We start from the raw sequence: 13,383 nt of genomic DNA on the forward strand, positions 1-13,383 counted from the left end.
CACAGTTCTATTGTGACAGAACATATTTTAAAGACATCAACATTTGTATGTTTATATCACATTGTAAAGACTTTAAAGGTCTTCATTGTAAGCACTGCCAGATACTTTCAGTATTACAACTACATTTTTAGTTCATTTGAAGTGGAGAATATGTTAATATAGAAAGCTTGCTGGTAGAGAAAGCAGATTCAGGAGATGACTTCATCATTACTGTATATAGAAAGTGCTGAAATAATTGGAAAAGGGTTCACAGGAGGTCCATCATGTGTGAAATAAAGCATGGAAAACTGAGGAAATGTGAAATAAAGCATGGAAATAAAGCATGTGAAATAAAGCCTGGAAACTGACAAAATGAAATATGAAAAAAATAATTTCCAGTCTGGTTTGATGTGAAGAAGTAGCAGTAATGCAAACATATTTAGTGTGGGAGGAGTGCATCAGTGGACTGTGGCTTGCAGGAAAAGGCACTCAGAAGGAGGGAGGGAGAAAGCAATAGACTGGCAGCATAAAGCAAACGTTTCATGAATATTGTCTGTTCATCTTCCCAAGGAACAGCCTCGCCAAGAGTTTCAGTTAGCTTTCAGATTCCAGGGAAGTTGGTTTCCAGTTCTGTCACAACTTTTGCAGTAGCCAAAAAAATGCACGTGAGAATCATCTCTCAGAAGTCTTAAACACGAAGCAATTGTCCACTGTCGGATCTCAGGATCTCAGTCCTGAGGTGCTGAGCCACCGAGACCACCCTTGGGGGGCTCGGGAGTCCTGGAATGTTCCAGAAGTGTCTGGTGGCTGGACTTTGATCCTACACAGGAGACGACACCTGTATGAGGACAGGAGGGTTTCACCGGGGTGAATGGTGAAGGGATCAGTTAATTAGAGAGTGAAACACAGGGTTTAGGATTTCTGTACAGGGGGGTTTAGAGAAGTAAGATGGAGGAATTGGGGCGTGTCCTGTCCTTCTTCTTCTTCCTCTTCTCCTCCATCTTCTTTGGCCATGGTGGCACTCTTGGATTGATTATTACTGAAAGTGCACCGAGTTATAAGAATAAATGGTATTGGGGAAAAATGATAAATATTGTACACGTAACCATGGGTATAAAGATAGGTGACTGTCCGGAGGGCGGCACAGTGTGCTCATGGCTGGCTGCTGAGCAGAGCTCTGTCGGGCCGAAAGAAAATCTTTTAGATAAACATTTAATAAACATAAAAACCGAAAGAAGAACTGAAGCCTCTTCTCGTCCTTCGATACGCGGGCTGCCCCAAGGCCACTTCGGGCCTTTCCAGGCCCCTCAAACAGCTGAGATAACTGGACAGTCCACTCCTTGTGAGATGTCCTTGAGGATGCTTTAAGATACCTCATTGCTCCATTTGGACATGGCTGTTCAGTTTTCTGTAAGCGCTGTAAGCAGCCACTGACAATTAGAAGTTGATTAGTATTTTTTCAATAAATATTCAATTGCCAGTTTTGTGTAGGCCATGGCTAGACTACTAGCCCTCTTTAATGGTAATTTTCACAAGTCATATTGATATCTGTTACATACTTTCTGCTGCTGATACTATTTTTTCATTATTATTGAACCATTGTTCACTGGGTACCTTGTTTTTGCAGTATTGAACAAAGTCTGAAGTGATAGTTAAAATGTTATCTGAAAATCATATAAGGCACTTTAAGGTTATAAATAGGTTATTTTTGGAAAGAAATGGAAGTACTTATCTGATTTCCAGAAATGTTCATCATTTCCTCCTGAAGAAGAACTCTGCAGCTAGCCCTTATTGTGGTTGTTACTAATCTACCCACAACCATAAAGTTAGCTGTAAGTTAAGGAAACTTATCTAGAATCCTTGTCTGAATGCTTAGTTGTGAATCTCTAGCTTAGGTATCAGAGATAAGAGACTTATGAGAAAACATGGAAGAGCAATATGTAGTAAGTTTGTTAAATATCTGAAACGTAATGAAGAAGAGGAAGTGCTCATAGACATGGCAACTTTTTTAATAGTAATATTTAATACTTTCTATTCTGTCATTGTTTGTCTGTGTTCTTCCTGAACTCATCTAGAATTTCATCTTCAAACCTCTTTGAAAACAATGTGGCTTCCCTTTTGTCTTAAGACAATTTAGGTTTTTGCCAAGGAACAATCCTGAGGTCAGACTAAATTTCTGTTGCAATTGTATTCCTCTCATATAACTGTTTACTAATTTGTGAGGTTTATCTCTTAATAACTCTTCACACACAAGATTACTATAGAAATTGATACACAGTAGAAAAGTCATGCTGTTCTTTTAAATATTTCTTAATTAAAATCAATAAGGAAGTGGAATAGCTCTTGTTGTGAGGCTCCTTTGAGAGAACATTTCCAAAAGCTACAGTTTAACATTCCTTTTCACTTAAAACCAGCTAATTTAAACGTTCATTTCTATGTGTATGCAGCACCACATGAAAACTTCGCATATGATAATATATTGATTTACCTTAATCTTAATTTTTCTTAATGTACCATGAAATTATGACATTAGCTTTTAGTTTTGTGTGTGTGTAGCCTCGCATGACATATGATATTTTGATGTCAAAGCAACTTGTCTCATAAAACATGTTTGGTTTTAAGTGTCAAAGTGGCACTTCCTTTTGTTCAGAATAATGACTTTCTAGCCCTAACAAATTAACATATCACAAAGCTTATTCCCCATTGCCTCGTTCATAAAAGAGTATCCATTTAGGGAAAGTACAGTCATATGTGGATCACCCCTGTGGTGTTTTATCTTTATCTTATCATCAAAGCTTCCAACTTGGCATGAGACTGGCTTTTCAAGCTCATAGTTTCTTTGTAATTTTATTAAAATTACCAGGAGTTTTATATTCAGACAATAGAAAGCTTGTGTCTCATTACTCTTTACCATAGAGCTTATCTGCTCCCCTTTCATGTAGGGAAAATAATCCTTATTTTGGATACATTTTCCCCTTTTTCAGTTTGGACTTCTTTTTTTAAATCCAGAAGTATACAGCTTTGTTGTTGTCCAAGGACTGTTGAAACCCCACAGACGATAGGAAACTTTTTTCTTTTTATGAAAACAGAACCATGCTGTCTCCCTTCATAAAAAACTCAAATGAATGGCATTTGAGTGCTGTTTTTTAGGGATGGGACTCAAGAAAAGATGAAAGAGCCACAGAGAGGGACAAGAAATGGTAGCCTTAATCCTGGTGCTGAGAGCTGTTCACTGTCCTTCCTGTCAATAACTTTTCCTCTTTCCTGTCAACTCTTGACTTCAGTTTTGTACTGACAGAAAGTTTGTTGTATCTTTGAGCCAGTATGAGGCTTGATCTATTAATGATACCTTTTTGAATCACTTTCAATATATTATTAAACTTAATGAGATCTTTTTTTAGAGGAAGCCAGTCTGTAGCGGATGGAACTTTTCCCTTTTGATTTTTTTCGATGCTGAGTTCTTCTCACATCCACACGGAGACATAAGGAGATACAAGTTCTGTCAGAAACGCAGTCAGATGGCACCTGAAACATTAGGGCTCTCTAATTAACTGGGCACAAAATCGCTTTCCTCCAAATCATTTTATGGATGGTGGGGAGGAGAAAATCCCACACAGCAATCCCTAGCCCACAGCTGCCTGATCTGTGGAAGTGGCAGGGCCAGGTTTGCGGCAGGGCTGGTTCAGGGCTGGTTTCTGTCACGCCGCACCTGCCGCAGTGCGAGCGCTGCAGCTCTGCTGGCTGAGCAGAGTTTGTGCTGGGCTGGTGCTCACTGGGGCTGGGCTGGTGCTCAGTGGTGCTCACTGGGGCTGGGCTGGTGCCCGAAGTTTAGAGTCCGGCTAGCTGAGGGCGAAAGGCCGACGCCCCTCTGCAATTCCTGGCCAGCGCCCTTCGGCGTCTGAGGGCCTCGGGCTGTGCTGGCTGCGGACTGGCTCACACCGCTGGTATTGGGGAGGAACGGAGCTGACCATTTCCCGGGGTTAAACATCGGTTTATTGAAGGTGTTGCGGGATCCAAACACCGGGAAACCAACCGGGAAAAAGTTTTTCTATAGGGGGTGAAACAGGATTATAAAGGAGGGGGGTGGGTACAGGCGGAACCAATCGGGAAAGGTGAGGGGATGAACTTCACAGAACTGACACTCCATGGAGACCAATAATCAAAAGGTAAAGGAGGTGTCCTGGGACCCCAGCCAGCCACCATCTCCAGAGAGGAGAAGGTTCTCGAAACCTGGGAGGAGGAAGGGGGTGATTGACTGGACAGGGAGGAAACAACTTTCACTTATAAGGGAAACCAGGGGAGGAGCAATTACACATCGGCAACTATGAATAGCGGTTACTATAGCAACTTAGCTGACAGGCTAGCAGTGGCGGGAAAAACTGGGGGAACGAAACCATTTTACACATAATAGGGGAGAACAATACATAAATTGGGGGAATAACACAAGAAACTTAACAACACACTACAACACTGGTGCTCACTGGTGCTCACTGGTACTGAGCTGTTGCTCGCTGGGGCTGGGCTGGTACTCACTGGTGCTCACTGGTGTGTGCCAGTGCCACTGTGCTCCTGCTGCAGCCTCCCAGGGAACAAAGGCAGGAGGCACAAAGGGCAGTCATTCAGATTTGTCTCCACTGCTGGTCCTGGACTCTTCTGTCTCTCTGTCAAAACTGGGAGTTACTGAGGAGGCTTAACACTTGTTGGTTGACACACTACTAAATGCACAGTGATGTGATAGCCCTGGTTACCTGGGAAAGCTAGGCTTTAAAATCTTCCAGTTTCTGAAATCCTTTTTCAGGCCAAAGCTTGCCTTGTTTTCTTCTCACCCACTCACGTATGTCAGCCCAGGGTGCTGGAGTTCACAGCCTGGGATTGGTCATAGTCTGTTTTCCGGGCTAACCCCACTGGGTCCAGCAGAGAATATTAAAATTCTGGCTTGACTATCCTAATTGGGATAAAACTAGCTTCTAGTATTAGGGTCCTGTGCTACTCTTCATCATTCATTGCTGTTAAGCAACATAAACCAACTCCTTGACTTACTGGTATTTTGCTTTACCCTGTCAGTGCACATTGGTGTAGCGGATCCACCATCAGCCAAGTCCTCCTTCTGAAATGGGCAGGTTTGGGAATTGCTGTCCTTTGAGATAACCTGCAGGTTTTTGCCTTTTGCAGAATAGAATTCTGTGCTAACCACTGCCATTTTAGAAGTTTCTTAAACCCTCATCCCTAAAAAAAAAAATTAAATCAAATTGATTCTGATACAGAAATCACTTCCATAAATGTATGTTTTCTGCTAGGTACTGTCAGAATTCCTTGCCCTTGTATCTACAAGTAGGAAAAGTTGCAAGTCCTGAAACATCCAGTTTCAGGACTTTTTTTAATGTCAAAAATCATTAACAGCTTATCCCAGAATACTTCTGAAGATAAACACCAGTTTAAGCAATCATATAACAGTGAGGTTTTCTACATTTCAATTTGTCTTCAGGGCTTTCTTTTCATAAGGCAAGTCAGTACTCTGCTGTTTGTAGCTGCTGTTTGACATTATTTCTAATTGCCAAAGTCTTCAGGCTGAACAAGCTGGTGGAAGTTGCCTTGTAGCTATGTATTTGAAATTTTCAAAATAAATGTATCTGTCGAAGTTTCTAATTAGTCTCTGTTAAAATATTGATGATAGTGACGATGATATCTCCAGTCTAATTATTTTCACATAAAAATATTGAGAAAATTTGCTATGATGTGTGATTTTGTGCTTGTCTCTTTTTCAGATATAGTAGGTGGTTTTAGGATTTGCACAAGGAGCTGGTGGAAGATTTTCATCAAATTCAAATTATGCTGTGACAGATCGTGCTTTTTTTTTATTATAAGACAAATAGTAAAGAATTAGATGCAATTAAAACTGATAGTGAAATAAATAGGTTTAGGCCTATTAAGCAATATTTACACACACTTTCAATCTGATAGTCTGGTTTTTAAGTCTTGTTATAAGAAAAACATTTTTTTTCCTCTAACTGATCAATTTCAATGTTTTAACTATAGATTTCAATTTGATTTAAAAGAAGCCTTGAACCTGTAGGCTGAGTCTTCTAAGACATTTGTTTTGATATTTCAATACTATTTTTAAATTTTCCTTGCTGTGATTCTTATTTTTTTACTAGTGTAAATACTAGTTGGAGTAAAATTGCATAGTCATCTGTGGATACAGAAATACATAAAAATAGAGCATAATCCAATATGCTGAGGAGAGATGGTATTTAAAAGAGGAATTGGCCATGTCTTTGTTGTACCTGTACTTCTGGACTAAAAATGTGTCCCATACTGAAGAACCAGATTTCCATCAGTTTTTGTTGGACTGCAATGGAAGAAGTAAACAAAAGCTGAATGTTGAGTAAGAATTTGTTACAACTTTGTTATCTTTGTGCAGATGTCTTCCTCAATGAAAACTTTTCCATCAGCTTCCTTACTCAGCCTTCTAAATGTGTTGGGGGAATTCCTGCAATTTTGCTGCTTTTTTAAAATCTGCCTATTTCTAAATTTTTGTTTAGTTAATTATTTTCTTCTGATTGACAACTGGTAGTAAAATCTAAAAATTTAAAGCTAACTAACAGACAGATCTGTTTGTTGTGAGACCACTGCAATTAAGCTGACCTTGCTTAGATTCTGCCAAGTCTCCTAGGTGGTTTGTAGGGTTGGAAGATCATTTCTGTATAGATGGACTAAATGTAATAGGTGTTTTATTCAAAAAAGCCAGGCTTTAAAAAAAGAAAAACAGATCTGTGAGCTGAATTCCTTTCTTACACACTTAATACCTGCTATTAACAAGAATGGTAAGAAATGCTCTATCTGGCTTGTCTCCTTTTAATCAACCTGTAAGAAACATGTAAAGACAAAACATCTGAGACTTGGTTTTAAACCAAGTGTTCTTCTATAGTCTGTAATTGTTACAGGGGATGATAGTCTCTTCAGCGCAGCAGTAATTAGCAATCAGTGTATATATGATATCCATAAAGTTTGTGTTGATTTTTTTATATTTAAAAAACCCTCTATCTTCAATGTCCTTGTTTTTGTTACTGAATCTTTTTAAGCAATATACAAGGTACTATATCCAGATAGGTTTTCCAATAAGCCTGTAGCCCAAAAAAAAGGTTCTATTTACCCTATAATTTTTTTTAATGAAGCAATCATTTCAGTAGCTTCAGAGCTACTAGGACAGAAGAAACTTGAGATCTTGTTATGGTGATTATTCTTCCACAGCTGTTTGAAAACTGTGCCTTGTAAAGCAATATCATCTGCAAACAAGCCACAAAATGCAGGGGTAGCAGCTAATTGTGTAGGTGGGACTCTGTAACCAAAACCTGCTGTTGGGTTATAAGAGTACAGAGGACAACCACTGGTTGGCTGAATTTGGGTTTCTGTTTCGTTTCTTGCTGTAGAACAGTACTAAGACTCAAGTGAGGTACAAGGACTGTTCGTAGTCTATTTTTGTGCGCACTTGTAAAACAAAACATTTTCTGAGATTTATAGGACTCTTTCCCACCTCAGGGAAGATGTAGAAGTCAGGAAAATGCCCTTGTGATGGCAGACAGTTTATGATGTCAAAGTATTACTCACAGTTCCGTGCCTCATATTTGAGGACCTCCAAAGCTCCTTGTAAATTATACTTTATAGAATTGAAAAGAGAATAGTACCTATTTAACATTCAGAGTAAAATCTTGTTCCAGTCTTGAACATAAAGATGTACTTTTTTATGTCTGAGCCTTACTTGAAAAAATTTGCTATGTCATGTGACTCATTGGGGTTCAGCTCCTTTCTGGTAATTCTAGCAGATAGACTGCTGTCTATATGTAAGACTCTTGTCTGCCTCCTTGCCTTTTCCATAAAGCTGGCATATATTCAGGAGAAATCATTTGCATGGGGACCTTGCCTCACCTTTCTAATGCAATATGACACATCTTGTCCTTTTGTTCCTACATTGATTACTCAGTATGCTTTCTTCCAGTAATTAAGGACATAAAATGAAATGTAACAATCACTCAAAAAATATCAGTGACATATATCTCACTCATCTATGTTTTCATGGTTACAGAGCAGTAGCTGAAGTCATGTGGGACCTTTGTTAGTGAAGGCAATCAGGGTTGCCTTTTGGGCATAATCTATTACTGGCTTCAAGGAGTGTAATAATTTGGCTGGGATTCAAGAAACTGCTGATTGACACACAGCCTCTCCATCTGTTGGCCACTGTCTAGTTTATCTCATTATAACTTAATCAACTATGAATATTTACCAGATTCCTTTGCCTGCTCTCAGGGTCTTTGGTGTTGATTATTCAGGCCAGAATATATAATAACATGTCAAATGTGAAATGTTAGTGCCTACCCTGGTGGATTGGGTTTACATGGCCAAGCCTTGCTAGTGGAGGCTGCTTCAAGGATGGCTTATGTGAGAAGCTCCTAGAAGCTTCTCCCATGTCTGGCAGAGCCAAAGATGGATGTGCTATGGATCAAGATTGGGCCAGATAGAAATGGTGGTTATGTCTCTGTGATAACATATCTAAGAGGATGAAAATTTATCATGCAGTTGACTCCTGGCAGGGACCTGCAGACCCATGGAGAGAGAAGCCCATGCTGGAGCAGGATTATCCTGGTAGGACTTGTGACCCCATGGGGAACCCATGCCAGAGCAGCCTGTCCTTGAAAGACTGCACTTTGTGGAAGACCCACATGGCAGCAGTTTGAGGGGATCTGTTGCCTGTGGGATGGTGTCGATGGAAGGAGACCAGGACATCCAGTTGATCATCACAGGCCCAATTTTATTGATCAGCACAGCGGGTTAAATACAGTTCGTAGTGAACTTCATGCATATTGCAAAAGTTGAGCTCAGGATTGGTTAGTTACATATCAGCAGTTACACCTACTTTTACATTCCTATGGTCCTACTTTTGATACTTTCTACATATTCTTAGGAGATATTCAGGACTAATCTCTACTCCCTTTCTCCATGTTGCAGCAAGGCCACTGATTGCAAGCTGCTGACATCTCCTTTCAGCTTGCTGACTGCTGATTTCTCAGCTTGACCAGTGGCAATATGTCAGCATGGCCTTTCTCAGCTAACCAACTATTAATAAAGCTCTCCACATTAAAGCTCTCCACAGGATGGACTCAGACTTTTGGAGAGCTGTCTCCTTTGCAGGCACCCCACAGTGCAGCAGGAAAACGACTCCTCTGCCTGAACAGTGGGAGAAACTGCCAGGGATGAACTGACCATAACCCCCATTCCTTGTCTCCCCACACCACTGGGAGAGGAAGTAGAGCTGGGAAGGAGAGAGGGGTGGGGAGAAGGTATTTTTATGGGCTTATTTTACTTCTCATTATCCTGCTCTGATTTTGGTAGTAATAAGCCTCCTGAATGGACGTGTTTTCATAAGCATCAAAAAATGATAGGGTAAAGAATTGTACTTCAAAACAGCAGCATTCTGTGATAGTTATTAACACCTTAATTAGAAAGCAATGGATTACTATTGAAGTTGGAGGGAGACGACCCACCTTGCGTTGGTCAGCATCGACTCCCCTTTTATTAATCAATCAGGCACCTTTTATAACAGTGTTAATTCACTTCATGCATATTGCAAAATCTGAGCTCACAATAGGTCAGAGATAACACACCAACTCCTCCTTATGTTTCCAATACCAAGATTTGGGTTCTCAAAATTATTCTTGCTTTCCCAAAACAGCCAAAGATAGAACATCCACTTGTTATGAGAAAGCTGCCTGAGAACTCTGATGTGCAAGGCTCTCAAGGCCTTCATGTTTGCCACTTTTACCTGTAATTAAAAATAACCTGAGAACCTCTGCTGTTTACAGAAGCAGGCTGTGAGAATCTGCTCCTCACAGCTGCTTTCTAAGCCATCTCTGAAAAAATCTCCAACAGATTACTCCTACAGTATGAACAAATATGAACGTTAATAATATTTTGGTCTTGCAAATTCTCAAGTTTAGTTATTTCTGGTCTTTGCAAATGTTTTCTAGCATTGTCAGTATTGCTGCCATCAGTGGTAGGTGGTGAGAGATCTTGCTGTGTAACTTTGTCTCTCAGTACTTCTGCTTGGTTTAGCTCTCAATCGATGTTTTCCACCCAAGAGCTCTGGCAGGCTTCTGGTGAGCGTGGGAGACATCTTGTCAATAAGAACGGGTCATTGCTTCTGATCTTCTATATCCTTTTGCTTTTCCCCTCATTCTTGAGCAATGAGCTTACTCTGTCTTAGCTGTTTAAAATGTCCTGAAAGCCTCCTTTATATTCAGGAACACCAGGGTTAATTAGGTGACCAAGCCAGCTCTCAAACTGCTGGTAGCAAATGAATATCTGTCCACCCATGAAGATGGCAAAATGGAGTGACTTCAGCACACAGGTGTTGCAGTGTCTGGCAAGTATTGTATGGCTTTTGCTCTCTCTGACTGGTAGGATGGCTGGAGAGGGGGATGTCCAATTTCACCTTGGTGCTCTTCCTTTGAGCCCCTGTCTCAACAGGGCTGGAGTTTTTGTTTCATGATGTCCGACCATGAAGCAGAATGTATTGTGTGACATTGCTGCTTCTTTTTGAGGTTCTGCTGTTCTTACTGGGTGAAGAGTAGGACATGAATGGTTTTTGTTTCAGAATAGATTGGGAAAACAGGAGAGGGAAAACACTGTCCTGTACAAAAAAAAAAAGGATGGTATCTATTTCCCCAGCAAATACCATCTTTTCTGACTGATGCTTTTATTGTTCTTAAAAACTTCAAGTGAGAGAGGTGTTTTGCAGTCCTGTGCAGAGACAGAGATCTACATTGGATGTTTTAGAGCTAGTGTGTTGTCTTCTGATGGGGATGGTGGTGGTGTGAGTTTGAGTTTGGGCATTTTGGGGGAGTAACACGCTAAGTCACAATGTGCTTACATTGTGTCTGCTGCCTTGATGAGAAATTAGTGTTTGAGCCCAGATCTGGTTGCATTGAAAGAATTTAATTTCCCTGTGTTGCTGGTATTTCACATTCAAGAAATCATTAGATAAGTCAAGACAAGTTTGTGTTCAGTTCTTTATACAATTAAGCTATTTCAAATACATTTGTTTTTTTGCTGCTTCAGTGATTATTTTTCTCTCCCTGTCTTAATACCTCCTCAAACTTACCAGTGCTAAATTGCCACTTTCTTTTGAAATGTAAAAACAAGGTCATCTTATAGCTTCAGATAATATTAGTTAAAATGTGTCTGTAAAGTGACAGTAAAGAGCTATGCAAAATAGAAGAATTAATGATCAGTGCTAGATCATTAAGTGAAGGCTGGATAAAGGGAAATCCATCATAGCTTGAGATCCCTGGCAGCAGAATTGATGTCTGACCAGCAGTTCCCTGTTCTATATTTTTGTAGTATGTTAATTTTGAAAATCTTCTATTTGTCCACATTTATTGCATTCTTTTATTTTCTGGAGACTGCTTCTCCAGCTTGCCATCACTGGTTAGTCTAATTAAAGAAATACAAGCCTTTATACCTTTCAGCTATTAGTTCATGGTCTCTGCAAACTGCACCATCACTGTACTAATTTGCAGAAACCTTATGTTTTCCTAGAAACCCCTGAGGGCCTGGAGTAACACTTTTTCCTTTTTTTCCCCTCCCTTATTTTTAAATGACAGCTTGTCTTATGAAGTACAGATTGACCTGAAAAAAGGGATCATTGATTTGATGCCATTGGCATTGTTCAGAATTTTGCAAATATGTGAAGAAGTAACATAAAGTTTTCTCAAGGTGTTCCCCAAGGACAGTAGTCATAAAGAGCCACAGAAAAATTCTTTGTTAAGGAGTTGGCAAATTAAATACAGGACAGTAAGAGACCTCTCTCTCCTTTTAGAGTTAGAACAGAAATGCTTGAATCCTACTGTGCCAAAGTCTTACTCTTTCATAGAACATCACATCAAAGTACATTATACATTTTCTTCTTACCAGATTCCTGAAGTTATATGGATAATATTAGCAGCAAATTCAAAAAGCAATAAGGAGAAACTGCTCTGTATTCTTTTTTGGAAATAGAAAAAAATGAAGAAAAAATTGTTTTGAGCAGTATTAAAAATCAAAAATGCGTTTTGAGTAACTTACTGCTTACTGTAACGCTTTGATTTTTGACAAAATAATTATAGATAAGTTAGAGATGAAAGTACTTTTAATGTTTTGGGGGTTTTTTTCCATTAAAATACAGTATTATGTGGAAAATGGAACTTTAAATAGGGAACTGTATTTGTCTAACCTGCTACAAGAGAATCATTTGAGTAAGAGTATCATTGGGCCAAAATACCACTTACTGGTACAGAACTCTTTTCTGATGTACCTCCCTTACCTTATGTGTTCAAATTGCACACAGGATTATATGTGCAGGTACTGAAGTCAGTAGTAGTGTCATCTTAAATGTTTCTTCATATTCCTGCTGTACTCCACGTCTATGATATTTTTTTTGGTAGGACAAGCCTGTGAAAGTACAGTAGGCTACACCTCCTGTTGACTATGAAGGGAATAACTTCCTACATTCCTGACTTGCATGAGAAAGCATTGGTTCTCTTGATTCATCTGCATAGATTATGGAGAAGTAAATTTACAGCATATGTAAATAACCACTAAGACACGTAAAGTTTAGCCTTAAGAAGAGTTAAATTTTATATAAGAATCTTCAAGAGAAAGTGAGTTTTACTTAATAGACAAAATTCACAGATTTTTAAATATTTCCAGCTGAAAACTTTCTGTAATTCTCCCTTTTTGTAATAGAGAACCTGGTATTAGAAATTATAATTTCCTTTGGATTAAATTACTGGGAAGTGAAATTCATTAATTTGTTAGATATTGTCAACAGATATGATGTTGCCAAGGATAGAAATATTGCAGTCCTATTTAAAAATTTATGTACATTAGGATATGACTTATGACTTTATTTTCTTTGTAGTTATTTGAGCTGCTAGGCCCTGAAGGTTTTGAACTCATAGAGAAACTCCTACAGAACAGATCTCTGATTCTGGAAAGATCTTTGACTTGTCCAAATGATAACAGGTTCCAGGCTCTCCAAGGTAAGTGACTACAAAATTTTTGTTCCAAATCAGATAAAAAGTAGATTTCTCATTGTTTTGTTTTATTTCCAACAGTAGTACTGTCCATGTGTAATTTAAAAACAAACAAAAAAATCCCAGGAGACAATTAAGGAATGTATTTCTGGGCTTAAGCAAAGAAAGTCTGGTTATACAGAAGAAACAAATATAGTTTGCATATATTTATTTACTTTTCAACTGCCTGTGGGCATGTGCAAATTTTGAATGTATTAACAGTTGCACTTTTCCTGTTTTAATGGATTACTCTGAAAATAATCTGATCTTCTATTATTCCTCATTTGCTTTCCTGCTT

General features: G+C 39.1%; 1 protein-coding gene across 2 annotated transcripts in view; it reads left to right on the forward strand.

The window, feature by feature from the left end:
• The window catches only part of ASCC3 (activating signal cointegrator 1 complex subunit 3), a 267,328-nt gene that overhangs the window by 32,000 nt on the left and 221,945 nt on the right, over window positions 1–13,383 (forward strand). For both annotated transcript variants that reach the window (XM_064707226.1, XM_064707227.1), the window contains exon 5: window positions 12,932–13,052. In XM_064707226.1, the coding sequence (XP_064563296.1) occupies window positions 12,932–13,052 (121 nt within the window). The remainder of the gene's footprint in view (window positions 1–12,931; window positions 13,053–13,383) is intronic.

The sequence above is a fragment of the Zonotrichia leucophrys genome, chromosome 3 (genome assembly GCF_028769735.1).
Source record: "Zonotrichia leucophrys gambelii isolate GWCS_2022_RI chromosome 3, RI_Zleu_2.0, whole genome shotgun sequence".
Taxonomy (NCBI): domain Eukaryota; kingdom Metazoa; phylum Chordata; class Aves; order Passeriformes; family Passerellidae; genus Zonotrichia; species Zonotrichia leucophrys.